Raw genomic sequence first — 24,022 nt, 5'->3', positions numbered from 1 at the left:
TCAGACTTAAACAGCACAATAGCACAGTGCTTCTAGTGACTATATATTTGGTTTGGTTTGCTTTTTGTGTAAACTTTGTAACTCCAAAGATACTTGGAAAAGGAGGGATGCTAAGAAAATCGTCTTATCTCTGTTGAGATGCTGTCTGTGCTGGCATGTTAAATCATACTTGGTTATGAGCTTGAAAAGTGGCATTCATTGCCATAACAGCAAATACAATTTTGTGACCAGATTGGACAAGGACCTGTCTTGATGAGTAACTCCATCAGCTGTCCATGGCTAAATTGAATACCTGAGTTAGTGTTACTCAAAGTAATTCTCTCAGGCAGAAGATAACATTAGAAGGAACCTAAACCTTAATCTACACACACTCATTTGTGATACCACATCTGAATAAAGTGATGTATTTTGAAAACACTTTTCAAGACCATTTATGTAGTAGCTTATACTTTATTAGTTCTGTACATTCCTGAATTGTTTTCTCAAGAGAAAAAAATGACAAGACATAGTTCAGCCTTCTTAAGATATAGCATCAACATGAAATCCTTACTAAAGAGGCTTTAGAGAGACCAGTAGTTTCAATATATAATTTCCTATCACATAAGTGATTTATCCTTACCATTTATCTCTGTTGTGATATTCTTTCTTTGTCAATAATAGTTAATCTGAAGGCAGTTTGTAACAGTCTAATAGCCAGATAGACTAATGACCCCTGCAGCCTCACCTCAGATCCTTAACACAGATAGCTAATAAATTATGGTAATAACAGGTAGAATTATTATCATTGCCAAGCATAAGGATCCTTTTTATATGCAATGTAATTATCTCTTTATGCTATGCTATCTTTTTAGGTTACACATATTAGGAAGTAGAAAGGTTATAAAAATCATAAATATCAGATCAAAAAAAAACATAGCAGCATTAAGCATGGCTATTCTGTCTGAGGAACTGACAGAGATGGACCTTTGGGATCATCAAATCTGCTGTTTGTTGTGAGCTGCATGATCATATGGATTCCATATGCCAGGATCCACAATAAAACTATAGATGTCACCAAGCCCATCCAGATCCCAGGAGTGAAGAAACCTGTACAGTCACTTGCGTAGGAAAACTGGTTGTTTTCAATGTTGAAGCCTTGAATCTGAAAATGAAGGAAAGTAGACAGATTAGTGCAATTAAGCATGGATAGTAGGCCTTACCTTCAGGATACATGTGGTAGTTACAAAAACATACCTGTTAATAACCACTCACACTCTACTCACTTAAAAAGAGTGAGAACCACATCCCTGGCATAACAATTTTCCAGATCCCCTTTTCACCCAGGAAATTTAAAGATGCAGAATTCATTTGTCTGCAAGAAGGTTTCCCACTTCAGAAATGTGTGCTACTTTTAGGCAAAGTCCCAAAGGGGACATGTGGTCAGTATTGCTCAATGACCATTTAAGAACCAGGAAACTCAAAGCTCTCAAAGGCATAAGAGTTAAGCCACCAGCCCTGAAAGCTTAAAATTTATTGAAATCCCCTGAGTTTTTTACTATTAACTCCTTGACAAGATGAACTCCTGAAATCTGCTTTAAAATGCATCTAATGAAGATGACTTTTTGGGTTGAGTTGTGGTGAAAGTTCAAACAGTTCTGAAGCCTTTCTTCCCCCCTCCTTAGACATCAGAGACTTGAAAACAGGAGAGAGGACTTGTTTTATTGAGGTGTGGGATGTGTTTGTCTATTAACATATGAAACCCATAGAAGCTTTTCCAGCAGTTAGAAAAATCTGTAATATCTCTCCTTTGACTGGATTTTTGAGGTCTGCCACTGACTGAGCTCCAACCATACTACTTTCCTCAGAAAAATGAACTAATCTGGGGATCTGTTCTCTGCTTAGCCATCACCTTCTCAAGAAGTATCAGCAAACGAAATGCCTTTGAGACCATTATCCTTCCAAAAATTTTCATAAATCCAGTCAAAGCATTAGAAAAATTATGAAGAAAGGCAAGACATGCCCCCCTCTACACACATGCACCTAATGACATAGGCAACAATTCCTTCAGAAGAAAGGGAATCTAACTGATGAAAGCAAATGATGAAAGGAAAGAATTAATTTTTCTTAAATAATTCTATATATATTAAAAAAAAGAAGACTGGGATTCTTCTGCATTTACAGATTATTTGAAATATGTGCCTAAGGAAAGCACCAAATATCATAAATCCACCAGTAAAGAAACAAGACCTTAAAACTGACTATTTTTTTATGAAACATCATAGAACAATATAATAAAGTGATTCTTTTATTTAAATCACTTCCCCCACCAGGCAGTAAGCAAGGAAGATCATGGATTTCTATTTTTCCCACTCCATGATTACTCTATGCTTAGCATGCTAATAAGAGAGGTTTTACTTCCTAGGAAAGGTGTTGGTACAAACACTGAAGAACTTAGTTTGTGGCTTGCATACCACACTGCACCAGTAAGCACTCTGGGTTTCAGTTTATTCATGGCCCAAGCACCTGAAGTTAATGTGTACATAACATGTGCGTTAAGACCAATGTCTATACTTTCCAGAATGTTGATTAAACTATTCTCATATGGAGAACTAAGGGCTATTTTGGTACTGTGGAGCTGAAGGAAATTTTAGCAGTCCAAAACGTCTCTGGGCCTTTTAGAAGAATCTTTCCAAGTCAGATTATGGTAGCTAACTTGCAAAGACTGCCTGTTTTCACTATAGGCAGTCATATTAATGCTTCTGATTAAAGCAGGATTAGAGAAAATAAGCTTTTGGGTTGGATAACTGTTTGCATAGTTTTAGAGAACACAGGTGATTACCAAAATCTTTGCTTGTTAAGCCACTGCTTTAACAACAGATGAGAACGTGAATAGGAGTCATGAAGTGTGGTCTGAAAGACTTAGTTAGAATAGAATCAGGAAGCAGGTGATGATTTATGTCATTTATAGTGAAAGAACTGATTGAAATTCTGGAAAACAATACACGCTTGTTATGACATTTACAAGAACCCTCTGAAGCACTTAGCAGATATATTTGGTTTAGAAAGGTTTTATCACTTCCGATTTAGAGGCAGAAATACTGAATTTTATTATATCAATCCTATTGTGATTTTATTGGGTTTTTTTCTATGCAGTATTATGCTCACCGAACCTTTGAGGTGAAAGCTTTAATTGTACATTCTTAAAATGCTCTGTCTACTTCTAGGCATGAGATGAAATATATGCGGGGTTCTCTTATTGTTTTTCTGAAGCTTTATCATTTCTGTGGGGGTGTTAGATTCCAGGTGGGAGATAAAAATGTGACTTCCAGCAGCATTTCTATCTATAGAAAAGCTAAAAATACTTACATGTGTTTCTCTAGTTTTTATGAATGTAAAAGCCTTTTGGACAGAGACTTGTGTACTGCGGAAGTTTTAATTTTAGCGTTTGGAGCAGCATCATTTGTCATGGTTACACTGGTCTGCATTTCCTGTTAATTTTTAAATTTTTTTTTTTAATGGAGTTCTTTCATCATTTGAGCTTTGACAAAGCCTTCAAGTAAAATCCGTTGTTTTCATGGCTCTTGAGTGTACACTGAACATCTGATTCTGATCAGAAATATTTTAGCCACAAGGAATCATAATATTCTTGATTTGAAAGGTTTTGGCAGTTTTTCTTAGCAATAAAGTGGACTCTAGACCACTATGACACATACTAAAGAAAAGCAGTGCTTTTGGTGGCAGCCTTCTCTTTCAGTCCGTAGGTGATTCTGAGATCCTCAAAAGGATAAAAGATATATTGGCAGAACAACCATTGCAACAATGAAACCAACAAAAAACTGCACCAGAACCAGAGCAGTTTTGGTAGTGTACAGCTATGAGTGGTGACATCCAAGGCTATAGGCACTCTTAGACAACATCCCACAGAAGTTCTTTAGGTGGTAGTGACATATATAGCTCCACAACTAAAGTGAAAGGATGTATCAGTTCAGCCTTGCCTTGGGACAAGCTATGCAAGGCTTCACTGTGCAGGTACCATGTCTCTCTATACTAAGCTGTAGTTTCCTAGGTAAACAAAGTGCAAAGAATTCAAATAAAAACAAAGTAAGCATCATAAAGCCACTCACCTAGGAGGTGCACATTTCCCATAGCAGCCCAACTTATTAAACAGGTATGTGGACTTAGTCATTCTTTGCCTGATTAAGTACATTTGGTTGTATTGGTTTTTCTTTTCTGTGGACTACATTGTTTTTTGTTTTTCAAAACTGTGCTTTCATGTTGTTATTGTTCAGCAACTGGCATACTTTTTACCCCTTTATTGAATGGATCACCTAGGGGGAACAAATTCTCTTTTACATTTTCCCTCAAGCTGAAATGAAAGTAAAGGCATTATGAATGTGTGCTGTTCAGCACCTACAATAGCAAGTAATAGTTCTTGAAATCATCTCTGAAATGGCAATGTGTACTCACTTGCAACCTGGAAATGAAAACATCCCAGTTTTTTGCCTCATTGTTGGATGGAATAAGCCTTGCAGGATAAAGATTGCTTGTTCCCACCAGCTGACAATGAGATGAATACTCTGCAGGAGCAGAGATGACAGAAACATTAAATTTAGCGAACTCTTCTCCATCTTCTACAATCTCAACTGAATCTAAAGTGGACCAGTTTCTAGCTGAGCCTTCGTAGAACTTGTTGGTCATTAAAAACCTACAAAGAAAACAGAAGGGGAAAAAAGAAGTCAAAATGACAGAAGGAAAAAGTCAGTATTCATTTGATGAAGTACTGGTGGTAGATAAAATTTCACTGTTGCTAGCTGCAGACATCACAGTTGGTATCTTAGCTTGGCCTCCCATGTCATTAGGATTGCTCATAAATGAAGAGATTCTGTGAATATGCTTTTACTACTTACAGTTTCATCTCAAAAGTATAGCTTTCCATAGCTGTGGCAGGCAAGAAACAAATGCAATTTCATTCAAGGGCCTTTGCTAGTGCAGTATTTCAGCAGTTACCAACAGTTTATAATCACTGGAGCAGAACCTGAGAGACTGTCAGTCAGCCTGCAGTGGCTCTCAATAAACATTTTATGAGGTTTTCTGAAAATTGCTTTTATGTTAGGTGCAGGCATGATAACCAGTCTGATTTATCATTGCAATTCTTCCTTGGCTCAGATGCCTAAATGGCAATTTCCTTCGCAAATGTCTGAATTTGCAGGGGAAGACAGTTTTCTCTCACTGGAGGGTAGGGAGGGGTCATCAGTTCTAGTCTCCCAGCTCATAGTGGGTAAGGCACAAATAACTATTTTCTCATTGTGAAAAGGTCTGTCTATGTGTGGTATCACAGCTGTTTCCAGTAGTTTATAATCATGGGCTTTATACATATGTTACTACCATTGCAGTCTGAATACCTCCCAAATAATTGTTCTGAAACAGAAATAATTGAGAACATCCAGAAATATATCCCAGTCCTTTGCAGATCAGGACTATACCCTGGTCTTTACCACTTTTTACCCAGTTACTTTTAAGTATTCAAGTTATCTCATAAGGATAGGATAAAGTTTCCTCCTTATTGTATGCTGATTAATACTTTAACCTTACTTGGTCTATGAATGTATTGTGGAAGGTTTTTTAGTTTTGCTTATTGATAACCGCAAATAATTTAGAAAAGGAAGCTTTTAGCAATAAAAGAGGCTCGCTACAAAATGAATTATTCTGCTTCTGCACAATGCAAAACCCACTGTATGTGGATTTTAAAATCTGGGATAATACCTAGATGAAATTATGACAAGTTTGAAAAATAAGCAGTCATCTATAAATATAGCACAATATAGAATATTTTCTGGTCTGGTGGGTACATATGTATAGAGAATATTCTCTGTTGTAGAATATTGCTTACTTGTTAAAATCAGTTGCTTTCAGTAGCACAACACAGAGTCTAAATTCAACACAATGCACCATAGGAGCTTTTGATTCATAGAACTTTCGAATCCTCAAGGGCTTCAAAATGCTTAAAGGAATCCTAGAACTCAATGTGTCATTCAGGTGAGAAAAGGATGTTTTGCTTTATTGCATTTCTTGCACTTTAAGCCTAAACAGCTCTTTCCATGCAACATTCAGCTGGAAGTGAAATATTCAGCATCAGTGAAAATGGAAAAAACATTTCCATTTCATCTAACACACATTCACAAATATTTATGGAAAATATTCTATTGCTATACTGAAAAAGCTACAAAATTAAAACATGCATTAACTTAGATGTTAATTCCTTGAAGAAAGGCATCTGATATAGAGCCCAATCTGAACAGAATTTCCATCATGTCCCAGTACAGTGCCACAGGCAGTAGCTGAAGGCCAGTTATAAACACAGAAAAGTTGACTTAAATGTTCGTGCCAACCACAGATGCTGGGTGTGCTCTGTACTTTTGCTGAGCAGATAAGTGGCAAACGAGGAAATTTTTCAGAGACTTACCATATGAACAAACAAGTTTTATAGGGTTATGTATGTGAGTACAATCCAAAGTGACCGCCTCAGAATCATAGAATACTTAGGGTTGGAAAGGACCTTAAGATCATCTAGTTCCAGCCCCCCTGCCATGGGCAGGGACACCTCACACTAAACCATGCCACACAAGGCTCTGTCCAAACTGGCTTTGAACACCACCAGGGATGAAGCATTCACAACTTCCCTGGGAAACCCATTCCAGTGCCTCACCACTCTCACAGGAAAGAACTTCTTCCTTATATCCAATCTAAACTTCCCCTGTTTAAGTTTTAACCCATTACCCCTTGTCCTGTCACTGCAGTCCCTAATGACGAGTCCCTCTCCAGCATCCCTATAGGCCCCCTTCAGATACTGGAAGGCTGCTATGAGGTCTCCACGCAGCCTTCTCTTCTCCAGGCTGAACAGCCCCAACTTCCTCAGCCTGTCTTCATACGGGAGGTGCTCCAGTCCCCTGATCATCCTCGAGGCCCTCCTCTGGACTTGTTCCAACAGTTCCATGTCCTTTTTATCTTGAGGACACCAGAACTGCACACAATACTCCAGGTGAGGTCTCACAAGAGCAGAGTAGAAGGGCAGGATCACCTCCTTCGACCTGCTGGTCGCGATCCTTTTGATGCAGCCCAGGATACGGTTGGCTTTCTGGGCTGTGAGAGCACAATGAAGCCGACTCATGTTCATTTTCTCATCGACCAACACTCCCAAGTCCTTCTCCACAGGGCTGCTCTGAATCTCTTCTCTGCCCAACCTGTAGCTGTGCCTGGGATTGCTCCGACCCAGGTGGAGGACCTTGCACTTGGCATGGTTAAACTTCATGAGGTTGGCATCAGCCCACCTCACAAGCGTGTCATGGTCCCTCTGGATGGCATTCCTTCCCTCCGGCGTATCAACCAAAGCACACAGCTTGGTGTCATCGGCAAACTTGCTGAGGGCACACTCAATCCCACTGTCCATGTCAGCGACAAAGAGGTTGAATAAGACCGGTCCCAACACCGATCCATGAGGGACACCACTCATTACTGGTCTCCAGCTGGATATTGAGCCATTGACCACAACTCTTTGTGTGCGGCCATCCAGCCGGTTCTTTATCCACCAAGTGGTCCATCCATCAAATTGATGTCTCTCCAATTTAGAGACAAGGATGTTGTGTGGGACTGTGTTGAACGCTTTGCGCAAGTCCAGGTAGATGACATCAACTGCTCTACCCCTGTCCATCAGTTCTGTAGTCCCATCATAGAAGGCCACCAAATTGGTCAGGCAGGATTTCCCCTTAGTGAAGCCGTGCTGGCTGTCACCAAGCACCTTGTTGATTTTCATGTGCCTTAGCATGCCTTCCAGGAGAATCTGCTCCAAGATTTTGCCAAGCACAGAGGTGAGACTGACTGGTCTGTAGTTCCCTTTGTCATCCGTTTCCCCCTCTTGAAAATGGGGGTTATATTTCCCTTTTTCCAGTAATTGGGAACTTCACCCGACTGCCAGGATTTTTCAAATATGATGGCCAGTGGTTTAGCAACCTCATTTGCCAGCTCCTTCAGGACCCGTGGATGGATTTTATCAGGTCCCATGGACTTGTGCACTGGACCTGATGAAATCCATATGTGGAGAACACTTTCTCTTCATATTGCAACAGAGACTAAAATTTTAGGTTACTTGCAGTTTTATGAGGATTATCATTCTAATTAGTGAACTAGCTGAGAATGCTTAACTTAATAACACAGGCTTTTATCCTTAGCATTTTTCCAAACAACTGAGAGTGAACAGCCTCCAACAAGCACATGCTTATCCGGTACAACTATAATTCAGTAAACAATAACAAAGCCATTCAAACAACAAAAAGCAATAGAATTACTTAATTTAGTTTAATATTTTCTCAGATGAGTAGACAGCAAATAGAATGAGCACAAAATAGCAAATGAATGACAAGGGAATAGAGTTAACAAAGATTTTATCTTCAGAATTGAAAATGCCTTGGCTTTTATGGGAAATGCTGTATTCGTATTAAACATCAGTCCTGACTCCTTTTGTGCCAGGTAGCCATATGAACTCTAACTCCCACCACCTGGTACAGATCACCATCTCATGCACCTATTCATTACAAAGAGAAATATTTCAAGAAAAAAAACTAGCAGGAATTACTACTGTGTCAAAGATTCAAAGAGAAACACCACCATTGGGTAAAAGACTTTAAAACATGTTTTTGAATCAGTTCTATTCTGTACATGCTATAAGCAACAGTCAAGTACTTATCAGTATAAGTGGGGTAAATACTAATGCTCTGCACTTCCATTTACTTTGACACTTTTTCCCAGAGAAGATGACAGACAGGTGCTTGAACATCTGGATGTCATCAGCTGCTGAGAGAACTGACATGCCTCTTCCAGCAAAAACTACTGCCCACTGCTCCCTGCTGTGGCAGCAGCTCACTTCTCTAAAACTAGCACAACCAGAACCACTGCACAACTACACCCTAACAGCTCACCTCTCAGTGGCAAGTGCAGAAGGATGAATGGGGCTGATGCTCTTGCTAGAGAGAGGGAGAAGGAGATGGCAGCTCTTTGCATGAGAGGAAGCAGCTATTGACGCTGCTAGTAAGAGGTGGGATATGACTAGCACAAAGTGGAAGACTAGTGGTGTGTCCTTGTTTCAGCTGGGATAGAGTTAATTTTCATCCTAGTAGCTGGTACAGTGCTTCGGTTTTGATTTAGTGTGAGAATAATGTTGGTAACACACCAATGTTTGAATTGTTGCTAAGTAGCACTTACTCTTTCAGGGTAAATATCAAGGACTTTTCAGTCTCTTCTGCTCTGCCAAGTGAGGAGGAGCACAAGAAGCCAGGAGAGAGCAGAGACAGGACACCTGACCCAAACCAGCCAAAGGGGTATTCCACACCACAGCATGTCATTCCCAGTATATAAACTGGGGGAGAGTCACACAGAAGGGACCAATTACTGCTCAGGTCAGGCTGGGCATTAGTCAGTGAGTGGTTAGCAGCCGTACTGTGCAACATTCTTTTTTCCCCTCAGGTTTTATTCCTCTCTCTCTCCAGATCCTTTTTGTTGCTACTACTAATTATTATTATTGTTGTTATATTGTTATTATTTTATTTCAATTACTAGACTGTTCTTATCTCAACCCACCGGTTTTGCCACTTTCTCATTCTCCCCTCCATCTCACCACAGGGGCAGGGGGAGTGAGGGAGCAGCTGCATGATACTTCGTTGCCACCTGGGGTTAAACCATGACATGGAGGTAAAGGCAGGCTCCAGATCCAGCTCATGCTCTGGAATTTAGAGCCTCTTTTATTGATTAATAAATTGAGCTATGTCCTGGGTTCAGCAGCAGCAGCCATTTTTTCTCCTTCTTAGTAGCTGGTGCAGCACTGTGTTTTTGACTTTCAGCCTGGGAACAGCGTAAGTAACACCAATGTTTTTAGTAGCTGCTCAGTAATGTTTAGTCTGACCAAGGACTTTATGAGTCTCATGCTCTGCCAGGGAGGAAGGGAAGCAGGGAGGAAGCAGAGACAGGACACCTGACCCAAACTGACCAAAGAGGTATTCCACACCACAGCACGTCATGCCCAGTATGTAAACTGGGGGCAGATACCCAGAAGGGTTAGATCACTGCTCGGGTTGGGCTGGGTATCAGTCAGCGGGTGGTGAGCAGTTTTATTCTCTTCCCTTGTTATTTCCCTTATCATTATTATTATTGGTGGTAGCAGTAGTGATTTGTGTTATACCTTAGTTACTGCAGTGTTCTCATCTCAACCCATGGGAGTTACATTCTTTTGATTCTCCTCCCCATCCCTCCAGGAGCGGGGGGAGGAAGGGGGGGAGTGAGAGAGCGGCTGCATGGTTTTGAGTTACAGGCTGGGCTTAAACCATGACAGTTCTTTTTGGTGCCCAACATGGGGCACGAAGTGTTGAGATAACAACAGATCTGACCAGAGTGTGTCTAATCATATTTGTGATGAGCATTCATTGTTTCGGATTAATAGTCACTTGTTACAATGCTGATTTATTTGCTCTCAAAGTTGCTGCTCTTGATCTCACAGTTTCAGCATGTCGCACCTTACCTACAGCCAGTATTTTCTGTTTTACTGTTTATCGGCTCAGAGGCTTGGGCTAAGGTTCTTGTTTCGCTGTAGTTTATGGCAATGACTTGTAATACAATAGACTCATTGATTATGAAACTGACCTGACTTGCGTTCCCAGTGTGGTCATCACCTCTATACTTTGGGAGGTATATAATGGAAGTATTTAGCAATTAGACGTCTCTTTTTCCCTCCTTGGGTGGTCAGTCTATGAAGAAGACATTCCCTCATGCTCCCAGTAGTGTCGTCTGCCCCCCCCACCCCCCCCACCCCCAACCATTTACAGAATCATTTGAAAGTTCTGAAGGTTTTGAATGGCCTTTGTATACCCTTGAGTCCTGCCTGTTGATTGTGATGGGGATCAGCATGTTGGCACGCATACAGAGTGTGTTTTAACCACGACCGTTACGTCTGATCTCAAAAGTTAAGCAGAGTCAGGTTTGGGTCTTGTCCAGGATTAGACGACAATATAGGAGGACCAAGAGATTTTCCCCAAGGCTGGACAGCCATGAGTGGCAGGGTGTGTGGGATAATATGGACAAGTATCTAGGCCAGTGGCCCTTCCAGTGCTTTGGAACTTCACCACTGAACAAGTGCAAAATCCAGAAAAATTAGTAAAACACTTAAATGAGGTGTGTGGTCATCCTGGCCATACCAGAGACAGACAAATCATGACAACGTGTTGGGGCTTGGCCTATGCTTACAGAGCCCTGTTCAACACCATCCAGCACCTTCAAAAAAATGTCTCCGGATCTGGTGGCAAAGCAACAACAAGCCTTTGAGCAAATTAAACGCGAGATAGTTCATGCAGTAGCTCTTGGACCTGTCCGGACCGGGCCAGATGTAAAAAATGTACTGTACACTGCAGCTAGGGAGAACGGTTCTACCTGGAGCCTCTGGCAGAAAGCTCCAGGGGAGACTCGAGGTCGACCCCTTGGCTTTTGGAGTCGGGGATGCAAAGGATCTGAGCCCAGCTATACCCCAACTGAGAAAGAGATACTGGCAGCCTATGAAGGGGTTCGAGCTGCTTCGGAAGTGATTGGCACTGAAGCACAGCTCCTCCTGGCACCCCAGTTGCCTGTGCTGGGCTGGATGTTCAGAGGCAGGGTCTTCTCTACACATCATGCAGCCAATTGTACATGAAGTAAATGGGCTGCACTAATCACACAACAAGCTCGAATAGGAAATCCCAGTCATCCAGGCATTCACCATGGACTGGCCAGAGGGCAAAGATTTTGGAATGTCACCAGAGGAGGAGGTGGTGCGTGCTGAAGAGGCCCCACCATATAATAAACTGTCAGAAAGTGAAAAGCAGTATGCCTTGTTTACTGATGGGTCCTGCCGTATTGTGGGAAAGCATCGGAGGTGGAAGGCAGCCCTCAACTGAGGAAGGCGGGGGGAGTGAGCGAGTGGCTGTGTGATTCTGGATTGCCAGCTGGGCTTAAACCACAACAAGCTATTAAAGCTTGGTCCTCTCTGGTGTAATTTTCTGTCTTCAAGGGATGCTCTCCTCCATCTCAGTAAATGGCCTTTTAAGGGAAAAAAAGGCAGGCAGGAATCTAAGATCTGCTCCTTCCCACATCTTTGCCCTGCCTGTGTCCTGTTTATTGAGGCAAACTGTAATCTTACCAAGGAGTCATCTTGAACAAGAAATGTAATAAAAAAGTGAAACAGAAAGGGAAAACAGAGGCTGCAATGTATCTCTGTGCATTTTAGAAGCTCTTGACAATAGACATGCTGAGATAAACAAGGTGAATAAAGTGTTCCTGAATCTTGAAAAGATCACTGTTTTGTTCTGTTTCTGTTGAGTATATCTTACAATTTGCATGATACACCATGCAATATTGTATTATGGTAGTTAACAGAGGCCTAAAATGATGTGGTTGTCTCTTAAGTCAAGAGATAATCCAACAGAAAACAGCACAAATAACAAGGTGTGTCTTTAGCTGCAAGTTTTCTTCATAAGGGCTTCTGAGGTGTTATGGGTTGATGCTAGCCAGCAGCCAAGCATCCATGTAGCTGCTTTCTCAGTCCCTATCGCAACAAGGGAGGGAGGGAGAATAGAAAGAGCAAAAAATGACAAAACTCACAGGTCAAGATAAAGACAGCTTAGTAAGTGAAGAAAAGAGGGGGAAAAAAAAGCGATACAGAAGCAAACACCTCCCACAAGCAGGGCAATGCACAGTAAGTGCCCAACTTTGCTGGAAGCCACTCCCCACCTTCTTCCTTTTCCATTTTTTTATTGCTAAGCACCTGTTTCATACATAAAGATAATCAGTTTAGGTATTTTTGCGTCTAAGTGCCCTGAAGGCCTATTAAAAACTAGATCACACCTAACCCAACAGAGTAAATCAAATTCTCCTGCAAAACACAGCCAGACTATGCTTCCTTAATTACTTGCTGGTCATGAGAGTGATCAAAACTTCATCTACACTCTTTTCAAGTCTCACCTATTGTGGAGCCTGAGTTTCTTATCCCAGCTTCAAAGGGCTGTTTATGCATTTTGGTATTTAATTATAATGTATTCAAGTAGACACAAGTCAAGAGAAACTTTGTAAGTATTTCTGCCTTTACTACAATAAGCTCAAAGGATGTAAAAAAACCCATTCCAGAATAGGAAAAAACATGAACCATTCACCTTTTGTACTGATATTCTCTTTCAATTTACAGGCAGTGTGCCTGCAGAGTTGCTTCAAATTTCTTCTCTTCAGATGCACCTCAGATTCATGACCACATTAAAGTTTTCTTCCAATAATTAATTAAAATGGTAAGATTTTAGAATACGAACTACTAAACATAAGTCTGAATAACCCTCATTAAGTCCATACACAGGCACTGCACTAACATCACATTTGATCTTATTATGCCTGCTGGAGCAATCAAAATCTAAGATAAATGTTTCAACTGCCAAAGTATTTTGCTTCTGTATGAGCATCCTAAGGCTGCGGTTTCATGTTGCATAGTTAAGCAAGACCTGTTGACTACTTTAAATAAAACAACTCCTCTAAGACCTATCCGTTAACTCCGTTGTTAGTTTTGCAGCACAGTGTCATGCTCCACAGGACTTTCAAGCGCTTTTTGATTGAGATTTTTTCTTGGAACTGAAATTTTACTGGAAAGCATGGTACTATGCTAACGATGGTCACATTCAGGACAAATGTAGAAAGCAATCAGATTACAGGAGAGCAGCTAAGACCTGCACTAGTATGAGTAAAGATGCAGAACAAGAATCCCAGGCACTGTTTTGGTGGGTCTGTCTGTACAAGAGTGAGGCAGATAGTAGACAGAAACACCAGGGCAGCACCAGAGAAAACGGTATTTTGTGCCTTGGAGTAAAAGCAAAGACCCAATTTGGGGAGAGTTTTGGTTGGAGAATAGTATTTTTTTAATAGAATCCAAGGAAAATTTTTCCTTAATTCCCCATGGTGTTCAGGGAAATGCATGCCCTTTGATAATTTACAGTACTGAAACAAAATAATGCTTGACTCCATCACTAAAGACACAGCTAAATACATCAGTCAAAAGAAGGTAAAAATACTATACTAACAGCAATCTTGTCTGTATATTATGTTCTTTCACAAATTTCTAGATGCTTGGTGTGGAGGGGAGATGTTAAATAACAAAGCAAGTTTGGGTTTTGACACAGATCATGGTCTCTGATGATGACTGAAAGTGTCTATATGAACTCTAATTACAGTGTCAAACTCATCACCAATCCTATTCAACCCAAGTCCTTCCAGGGGTCCTTTTACCTAAATCTAGAATGTTCTTCAATCTCAGTTTAAGTAATGGTATCTATTCCTTCATGCTTACCAGCTTGATGTCACATGCCTCTTTCACTCTCCCATTAAAATGTTGTTCAAGTTTGATTACCTCCTACATTATTACTTTAATATTCCTCTCTTTGGTTTCCTTGGATTTTGATTTCTCTTTTTCAAGATGGCAAAAGTATTTTTAGATGGCAAAAGTCATTTGTCTTTCTGCTGCCCAAGCAAACATCTAGTTCATCCTCTTACATGCGTAAATTTACTTCAATGCAAGTTTTCTGGCCCAAATTCTTCCCAAATAAATTTAAGTAATTAGCAGATGTAGCTACATGACAAGAGCATGCCACATTATTTTTGCCAGAGCTTAAGAAAATAATTTTAACTGCTGTTCCTGCTGCTGAGCAAAGAACTGAGGATTGTGGACCAGCAGCTATATGGTAACTCTCAAACAGTAGCAGATATTTTCCCAATCCCTAGAATCCACAAGTGAGAGCAACAGCTTCAAGTTCTCAAAGAGTGGTGGTGAATGGAGATAAAATCCAGTTGGTGACCAGTCACAAGTGGCATATTTGGGCCAGTTCTGTTAAATATCTTTACCAATGATCTGGACAAAGGGTTGAGCGCACCCTCAGTATATTTGCAGACAACACCAAACTGGGCGGGTGTATCAATCTGCTGAAGGCTCTGCAGAGGGATCTGGACAGGCTGGATCGATGGGCTGGGGCCAATGTTATGATGTTCAGCAAGGCTCAGTGCTGGGTCCTGCACTTTGGTCCCAGTAACCCCATGCAATGCTCAGGCTTGGAGAAGAGTGGTTGGAAATCTCTAGCAGAAAAGGACCTAGAGGTGTTGGTCAACAGTGGCTGAACATGAGCCAGCCTGTGGCCAAGAAGGCCAACAGCATCGTGGCTTGTACCAGAGTTAGTGTGGCCAGCAGGACTAGGGAAGGGATTATCCCCCTGTACCCAGCACCAGTGAGGCTGAACCTCAAACACTGAGTTCAGTTTTGGGCACCACACTACAAGAATCATAGAATTATACAATGGTCAGAGCTGGAAGAGACCCTAAGAATAATCAAGTTCTAAATCCCCTTCCACTAGACCAGGCTGCTCAAAGCCACATCCAACCTGTCTTTGAACACTTCCAGGGATGGGGCAGCCACAGCTTCTCTGGGCAACCTGTTCCAGTATCTCACCACCCTCATAGTGAATACTGTTTTCCTAGTGCCTAACCTAAATCTACTCTCTGTTTAAAGCCACTCCCCCTTGTCCTATCTCTATATGCCCTTGTAAAAAGCCCCTCTCCAGATTTCTTGTAGGCCCCCTTCAGGCACTGGAGCTGCTCTAAGGTCTCCCCAGAGCCTTCTCTCCTCCAGGCTGAACAAGCCCAACTCTCTTAGCCTTTCTTCATAGGAGAGGTGCTCCAACCCTCTGAAAATCTTCATGGCCTCCTCTGGACTTGGTCCAACAGGTCCATGTCCTTCTTATGTTGGGGGCCTGAAAGCAAGAAAGACATTGAGGTGCTGGAGCATGTCTAAAGAATGGCAAAAAGCTGGTGAAGGTCCTACAGCACAAGTCCTGTGAGGAGCAACTGAGGGAAATAGGGTTGTTTAGTCTGGAGAAAAGGAGGCTCAGAGGAGACCTTATTGCTCTCTACAACTGCCTGAAGTGAGGTTGTAGCAGGCTGGGTGTTGGACTCTTCTCTCACCTAACAAGCAATAGGACAAGAGGAAATAGCCTCAAGTTGCTCCAGGAGAGGTTTGGATTAGATATTAAGAAGAATTTCTTCACAGAAAGGGTTGTCAAGCATTAGAACAGGCTGCCCAGGGAAGTGGTTGAGTCACCATCCCTGGAGGTATCTAAAAGATGTGTAGATGTGACACTCAGGGGTATGGTTTATTGGTGCACTTGCTAGGTTCACTGCTAACTTAATGGCTGACTCATCTTTTTATCCCAAGTCTTCCCATTCCCTAACTCTTCTTCCCTCTTCTGATGTTAGGAGAAACATGGTCTTGTCACCATCCCTGAGGCAGGAAAATTATGAGGTTTTGCACCCCTTCTTAGCCACAGACTAGCTCTGACAAAGTACACTGGTAATCCCTATTCAGACTAAATACTCTGGCCATGCAAGCAGACTTCAGCCCCTAGAACTGTTTACAAATCACAGTTAGATTTCCCTGAAACAGGATTTTATCTCATCCTATTAGCAAAACAGGATGATGCATATACCAGTACCTTAAAGTATGTTTGCCTACACCACTTTTTCAGACCTTCACCTGAGCATATTAATATAATCTGTCTATAAAGATTGTGTTATTGTTCTCCTGCATAGTAACTCTTCAGAACAGAAAGGAAATTGTAATTTCAAAGCAATTTTCACTTCTTTTCTTGTTTTGCTTCTAATTTACAAACAGGCTTTGCACATCACAAAGGTCTATTTAAGAATAAATCATAACTTACCTTATCTCTAGGCTGCTGATTCTATTCACTGGCCTTGTATATTTTAATGACAGTCTAAGTATAAGAAACAGATTTTTAATGTTACAGTAGTCAGCTTTAATTAGATCATTGTGACATTTCAAGCAGAGGGAATATTCTAAATCAACAGGCAATTACAAAAGTCATATAGCAAAGGTTCAGTACACAGAAGAATAATTCTAAAGGTTTTTTTTTTCACCTAGGAGCAGGTGCTTCAAAGTAAAGGAAAACAGAGATCATGTTTCATTAATGTACTTCCAGCTGAATTACTACCCACTAACTGGCAATACTTCCCTTCAAGGGAATTTTACAATGAAATTATGGTCTCACTAATGCCAGTGGAGGTTTCTGTGACTGTGAGATCGGGCACAGGGAAACATGTTTGGACCAATATAAACCAACAAAGAATTAAGGACTGTAAGAGAGAAAAAATTGTGAAAATAAGGGACTGCATCTGAACAATTTTAGTGGTCTTGACTCCATATTTTTTCCTCTAAGAATATCTAATTTAGTTTTGGTTTGGTTGGGTTGGTTTTTTTTTAATTTGGATGCTTTGGAAGAAGAAAATTAAAATTAGTATCGACATGCATCATTTCTGATTAATTTTCAGAATCACATGTATTATGATACAAAATTTCTTGTGCTACTCACGTTGTATTGCTGTCTGAGCACTCAGAGGAAGAAGTATCCACAGTACGTGCTACAAATGTTGCATTTGTCAAATCTATAAAATCTGAACTGCTGGTTTTGAGGCTGAAATTACTAGCATAAAAAAGGATGCATATATCATTTCCAGTGGTCACATTCAGGGGAGAATATGATAAACTGTCTTCTTCCTCAGTGGCCATTAATTGTCGTCTTAATTCCCCCACTACTGCAGTTCTTCTAGAAATCTGAAATGACAGCACATTAACAATTCATCTCCTTTGTAAGAGATAATCTCAAATGAGCACACACTTTCACCATTCTGCTCCATGACCACCCACCCTTCTTAAATTCTAAAGCAACGCCAATATTTATTATTGCCTGTCTACTTAATTGGCAATATGGAGGCTAACAAAGTGGTGATAACCTAGGTACCCATGGTCAGGTGTCCATAATGTGAAAACAAGCACTACTGATATTAAGCAAATTAATGTAAACCCATGCTGTTAATGCTGAATTAAGACAGCAGTATGCATTAGTGCTAACAGGTTAAAGATTTTTTTTTCTCAGAAGAATGTAATGAAAGAAATTAACTTTTTTCCTGCGATAAAATCACAAGAAAACTTCAACTTGCCAGTTCAATGACCATTTTCCCTTAGAAACAATAAGAGGTTTTGTACTCTTTAACAGGCATGAAAGCAACAGCTTAACTACCAGTGTTATATTTAGGCTCTTCTGATGTCTTCTGAAAATAGATCAATGCTCATTTGGCTGGTGTGATGAACTCCTACGGGACTTCACTGCATATACACGTTTTCTTTTAGGGGGTTTCCAGGAATTCCCTTTAATAGGTAATGCTTTTTTACAAATGTGCACAGGGCATCGTTGGTAAAACAGCCCTATTGATATCAACTGTAAAAGCTATCTGACCTTTTCAGATGATAACTTAATCCTGTTCATATCTTGTTCTTCACTTCTTACTGTTCATATCTGGGATATTCCATTTATTTTTAAGACCCATTTCAGCTTTATAACTTTGTATTCTACAAGTGGCCTCTACCCTTGCATAACTTCGGGATACAATAAATGAGAGGCATCACAGGGGTTACCAGAACTATAATTATGTGGAGTAATAGCCTGTAACCCCTTTTAACAGGTTTAAATACAGGCAAGGACCATTTTCCAGTCTGAAACAAAGCATCTAATATCACTTTATAACCTGCCTGTGGAGAGAAGCCCCAGAAGATATTGTCACTGTAACTGCTGCTCTCAGGCCATCTGTTATATACAATGCATCTCATCCTATGAACAAAGCATAATGGACTGAGTTAAAAACCTTTGACTAAACACTCAAATGAAGATTGCAATCTCCCTCTCCCATACATGCATACTTTATGAATTTCTTTTTAATTCAGAGTAGTGCCTTTTCAAGTGCATCAGAACATGCATTATTTTAAATGAATACCATTTTCTTTAAGAGAAGAGTGTACAACAAAAGAAAATATTCAACTTTTGATATAAAACTTTTAATCTCCCCTTAGGCTCTCCTGAAATATAATCATTTTATTTCAAACTGAGAGGAAGAGCTGAAGTCTAAATTATATCCTGTCTAACAATTGACTTCACTATGTGGGCCTCATGTATCATCTAAAGAGGGCTTTAAAATCCACCTGCTAATAGCTGAAAACAATGCAGCATTGGAGACTGTGATTGGGCTAACTTGGGGGATTAGGTTTAAGTATTTCAAAATAAAAAGAAAGCTATTAAAATATAACCATGAAACTACAGCTTTATTTCTCTTACTCTGCTGCCAGTACTTTGTGATGAGGCTCTCACATAAAGATTCCCTTCAGTCTCTAAAAAAGCATATGAACCAAAAGAGTGTTTGCTTGTGAAGAAGAGGTGTCTAGTTTCCCATGATTAAACCTGTTTTAATAAATCTACCTATGCTGAAGAAGGAAGACAATGCAGCTTAATGAAAGCATTTCTGAAAGTGGGCTTTATTTTGGTCATATTTGTAGTTGAAAATACAGGCAGTCGTGGACTGTGCAGCCCTGTGAGTCTTCACTTGCTCAGCTATAGGCAGGCAGGACCACTACACTAAACAGGAGCCTGAAAGCATCAGCTCTGGAGGAATGTCCCCCAAACTCTTACCAGCCTGTGTATTCATCCCTCAGCCTGGAGATGTGTTTCTCTAAGATACCTGTGGGTGAGGTAATTCAGCACATTCACAATCAGAGATTCACGAAAATTTAGTCTTGAGGCTGGAAGGAGGATGTGTGACACATCCCAGTGTGGGACCCACTGGAGACCTGAAGACAGCAGTTGCTCCTTCCCATTGACCTGCAGTGGGAAGCTGAGAGCTCTCCAGTACATCCCTGACTCTATGTCTTAAGCACATTTTCTTACTCTTTTGTTGCTGCACAAGCATGAGCTTACTGAATTAAAATCATTCTCTCCATGCCATATATTTCATGCTAAACTGTAAATGACAAGATGTTTCTTTGAGAAATGGATTATATTTACATTGAGTTATTGTAAATCATATTAGATTGTTTAGGAAAAATCCACAGTTGCAGTGTTGTCAATCATGAAACAATATTTTATTCCGTTGTTTAGTGCCCACTTTGCCTTTACCTAATCTGAACCATGGGATGTTGGAGTCACTGTCTTGCTCCTCCAGATTTATCAATGACATTTTTTGATCTCGGATATGCAATGAACAATCACAAGACCTGATTAAATAAGGCATAGAAAAGAAAGTGTGCCATTTACAGTGTCCTAGACCAGAACTGTAATTACCAACAGAACCTGCAGTAAAAGCAGCCTGGACAAAATTCTTCCCTTTGATCTGTGTTGCAAAACTCCTAAGTCAGGATCATCTCTGTTGGAAAGGAGAAAGCTGATCTGGCAATATTCTGATGCACCAAAATGCTGATCTTTTCCAAAGTAAACAGACCTTACATCCAAAATTATTCGTTTTGTTGTTGCTGCCAGGGTTTTGTTGGCTTTTCCAAAACAGAATGGCTAGAGACAAGAAAAAAGATTTGGGGCCATCTTATATATTTGCAATATCTTATATTCAAATGGCTTATATTCAAATCAAATGGTGGCAAACACATATGAGAAAAATACAAAATACGGGGAAAATAAGATTTTCATTGGCTGAAATGATGAATGGAAATGAACCATAGAAACAGGTTACGTTTCATACTAGTTTCAAAGTAGGATTTTTGGGAATCAGTTCAACATATGGTTATGCCTTCTTTTTCAGTCTTGGCATTTTTATTGCAATGTTTAGGTGTGCACATAAAGGATAAGAAAACAGTCTTGGTGGTGCTTGTTCCTTTTCAATTCTAATAGTATGGATCTATGACCGCATCCTCTCTGTGGAGTTACCGTAGCAGCTAAGGGAAGGGGAAGGTCTTTCTGTACTTTCAACAAGAGAGGTGAGGAGGAAGAAGGGTCCACTTCCTTTCTCTTTTTAGGTTGCACCTTAGCCTAGTCCCTGCCTCCATACTGTACTGTGCACTGCAGCACTGCATTCTCAGTATACATGCTATTTAGATGGCAAAAGGTAATTTTTCTAAATTTAGTCACAACACAATTAAACCAGCCATTGGTATCACTAAACTGCATAAAAATCTCAGCTTCTATTAAAAAAAATAAAGATATTGCTTAATAGCAATAATAAATGCAGAAAAGAGCCTGAAAACATAGGGCATGCAGATGTAGACAAAAGCTTAAAATACTTCGTGAAAGGGAAGGTCAAAGAATCCTTTTGGATCACTTACGATGGCCTGAATCATGAGGTGTAACTAACACCCTAGGAGAGGAAACCAGGCACTGCAACCGCACCACAGCACCCCAAAGACAACTGCAATCTGAACAAGATTTTGGGCTTGATAGCTTGGGTCTTATGAATGTGTACAATTACCAGAAGGGAAATTGTGAAGAAGATGGAGCCAGGTTTTTTTCAGTGGGGCCAGGTGAGAGGGCCCGAGACAATGGGCACAAACTGAAATACAGGACATTCTGTCTGAACATCAGGAAACACTTTCTGTATTGTGAAGCAGACCGAGCTTCAGGTACAGGTTGCTTGGGCAAGCTTGGGCACAGGTTGCCCAAGAAGTTATGGAGTCTCCATTCTCAGAGATGTTCAAAATCCAGCTGGACAGGGTACTGGGCAACTTTTTTAGAAGGCCCTGCTGGAACAGGGAAGTTGGACTAGATGATCTCCAGAGGTCAATTCCAACCACAATTATCTATTCTATTCTAAATTATCTATTCTGTTCTAAATAATTTACAGGTCTAGACCTTGGAATTACCTGAGTAGGACGCAGGATGGGGAAGGTTTCCTCAAATTCTTGGATTTCAAAAAGAAGTTGTCTTGTTAGGGTGTGGATTCCTACAAAGTGAACTACTCATATTTTACCTACTGCTTTTTCCAAGTCCTATTGTTCGAATTAACATATCAGTACAAAATGTGAACCACGAGATCCTGTCTATCACCTACAAAGATATGAAATTAGGCATAGTACTGAAAAATACAATGATTTGGAGCAACACAGCATTTTGAGCAACTTCAAATGCAAGCTTTGATGCAGCAACTACACTTTTTGTGCTCTGTTGCAAAGGATCTTACCTACCTCCAGCTAATTTTGACTTTCATTCCTTATAATTAAAACTGACAGACAAAATTTCTGCTCTGCTTCAGCTGAACCCAGAGGATGTTTGAACTACATTTTCCACTAGGAAAGTTTGTAGGGTGGAATATTTGTGACCCAGCTGTATCAGAATTCCCCAAATATTTCCAATGGAAATGTCTAGTTTATCAGGGATTATCAGAAGCTCATGTGAATACACCATTATTTCTCATTCACCTGTCTCATTCAAAGTGGTACGTTATCACAACTTCTGGGTAGCTTTTTAAATTTGAAATTTCGGTTATACTAAATCACCTGAAATTTTATAACTTGCATATAATACAATAAAAAATACACATCTAAAGACTGCACACATCCCAAGTAATTGCACTTGCAGGTGTTTTCAGAACCACAATTTAATTTCTGAAATTGTTCTTTCTTTTCATATAAAATCTCTTCAATGCAAGCTTCAATGTAAACCTACATTAAAGCTTTCAAGGGAAACAAAGCTGACAAAAAATGTGCATTGAGTAGATTCAGGGAAATTTATAAACCTCATTTAGAAAAATCCATTTCTGTACTTATGTAGAAGCTGCAGTAAGATCTTAGATTGTGAGAGCCAAGCCCTTACAATTTTACTCAGACATTTTCTGTCAACACTAATAATTTTTTTCTTATGTAGAAACTTTAAAATGAACAGAATCCCCAATCTATGCAGAAAAAGCAAGCAGGTACATAATGTGCTTGTCTTCAGCGAAATACAAAATAGAAAATTTGATCTAGGTTATAACCAAAGAGAGAAAAATTCTTTAAAATAAAGATAAAATAATTCAAAATCCATGGATAATTGAACTGTGACAATACTTGGCATAAGTATGGACTTGGATACCTGTATTGCTCACATACTTATGTGCATTCACACATATATATATACAGAAAGAGTCGAGTGGAGATAGAAGTGGAGAATTTCTCACAGATCTCATTCATTTCCCTACTGACTGAATGTTCCACGTGTAGATATTAACAGATTTTTATACCAACTTTTTCAGCTAGCTTAAGGAAGAGCAGGATTTGGCCTATAAAAAGATCTTGGTTTTATAAAATAAAACAGAATATGTATAAGCTGGAGTAGCAGTGGAAGGAGCTGCTACACTTAATTCTCCACCTTAAATTTCACTGGTTTGAGCAATTCTGACATAAAGATAAAAGAAGCTACAGATTTTACATCATTTTTAGACTGCTAAGGGGAATACCCACTCCAACGGGTTGTTTTCCTCACTTTCTTATGTCCATATGTGGAATCCAAGTGCCATGGGAGATTTGAAAAAGGATGAGGAGCCTCTGCTGCAATAAGAGGACACGGATGTGTGGTAAGGGTTGGACTGAGGTTAGATCAAGGTCTGGCAAGTTACCTAACTGAAAATTGCAGACAGGGGCTAAAATGTGTTACTCACAGTGCCGGGAGAGTTGACAGCACTGTTTGTTCCAGATGTTGGCTACTCACAGGGAAATAAAAAATCTGAAGATCCATAAAAGTCTCCTTCTCTCCACTTAATATTTTGATCCTTTTGCACTTTAGAAGACTGATCTGCAAAATGGAGCCTCTCCACCTTTTCTTTCCTAACTTGAAGAAAGAGGTGTGGACAGGGCGATCGTAGGACACACTGCACTTCAAATTTTTACTGATACTTCAAAAAATAGATTTTTAACTTGAAGAAGTTGCACATCATTCTTACATGTCCTCAAGTCTGTCTGTAATAAATTACAGTCTAAATACAAGTGTGTTTTTCAGATGGTCAGATTCCCCCTGTAAAAATACTGTGATCAAGGTGACACCACCATTCTTTGCTTTCGGCATCTCCATCTGTGTCTGACAACTCCTTTGGAGGAAACAGAGGAAACAAGAACTTGCACTGCAGGAACTTG

General features: G+C 40.1%; 1 protein-coding gene across 1 annotated transcript in view; it reads right to left on the bottom strand.

Annotated features, from left to right (window-relative positions):
* Window positions 1-430: 430 nt before the first annotated feature.
* The window catches only part of LOC130602660 (V-type proton ATPase subunit S1-like), a 55,576-nt gene continuing 31,984 nt past the window's right edge, over window positions 431-24,022 (bottom strand). Inside the window, exons 7-10 of the mRNA XM_057415762.1 lie at window positions 17,457-17,698; window positions 16,788-16,841; window positions 4,447-4,684; window positions 431-1,141 (exon numbers count right to left, since the gene is read on the bottom strand). Of these exons, the coding sequence (XP_057271745.1) occupies window positions 932-1,141; window positions 4,447-4,684; window positions 16,788-16,841; window positions 17,457-17,698 (744 nt within the window). The 3' untranslated portion in view covers window positions 431-931. The remainder of the gene's footprint in view (window positions 1,142-4,446; window positions 4,685-16,787; window positions 16,842-17,456; window positions 17,699-24,022) is intronic.

The sequence above is a fragment of the Pezoporus wallicus genome, unplaced genomic scaffold, assembly GCF_028554395.1.
Source record: "Pezoporus wallicus isolate ANWC-B61680 ecotype Strahan unplaced genomic scaffold, APGP_CSIRO_Pwel_v1 contig_6966, whole genome shotgun sequence".
In the NCBI taxonomy this organism is placed as follows: Eukaryota; Metazoa; Chordata; class Aves; order Psittaciformes; family Psittacidae; genus Pezoporus; species Pezoporus wallicus.
Note: the sequence above shows the minus strand (reverse complement) of the source record. Positions and strands in the feature narration are given on the sequence as shown.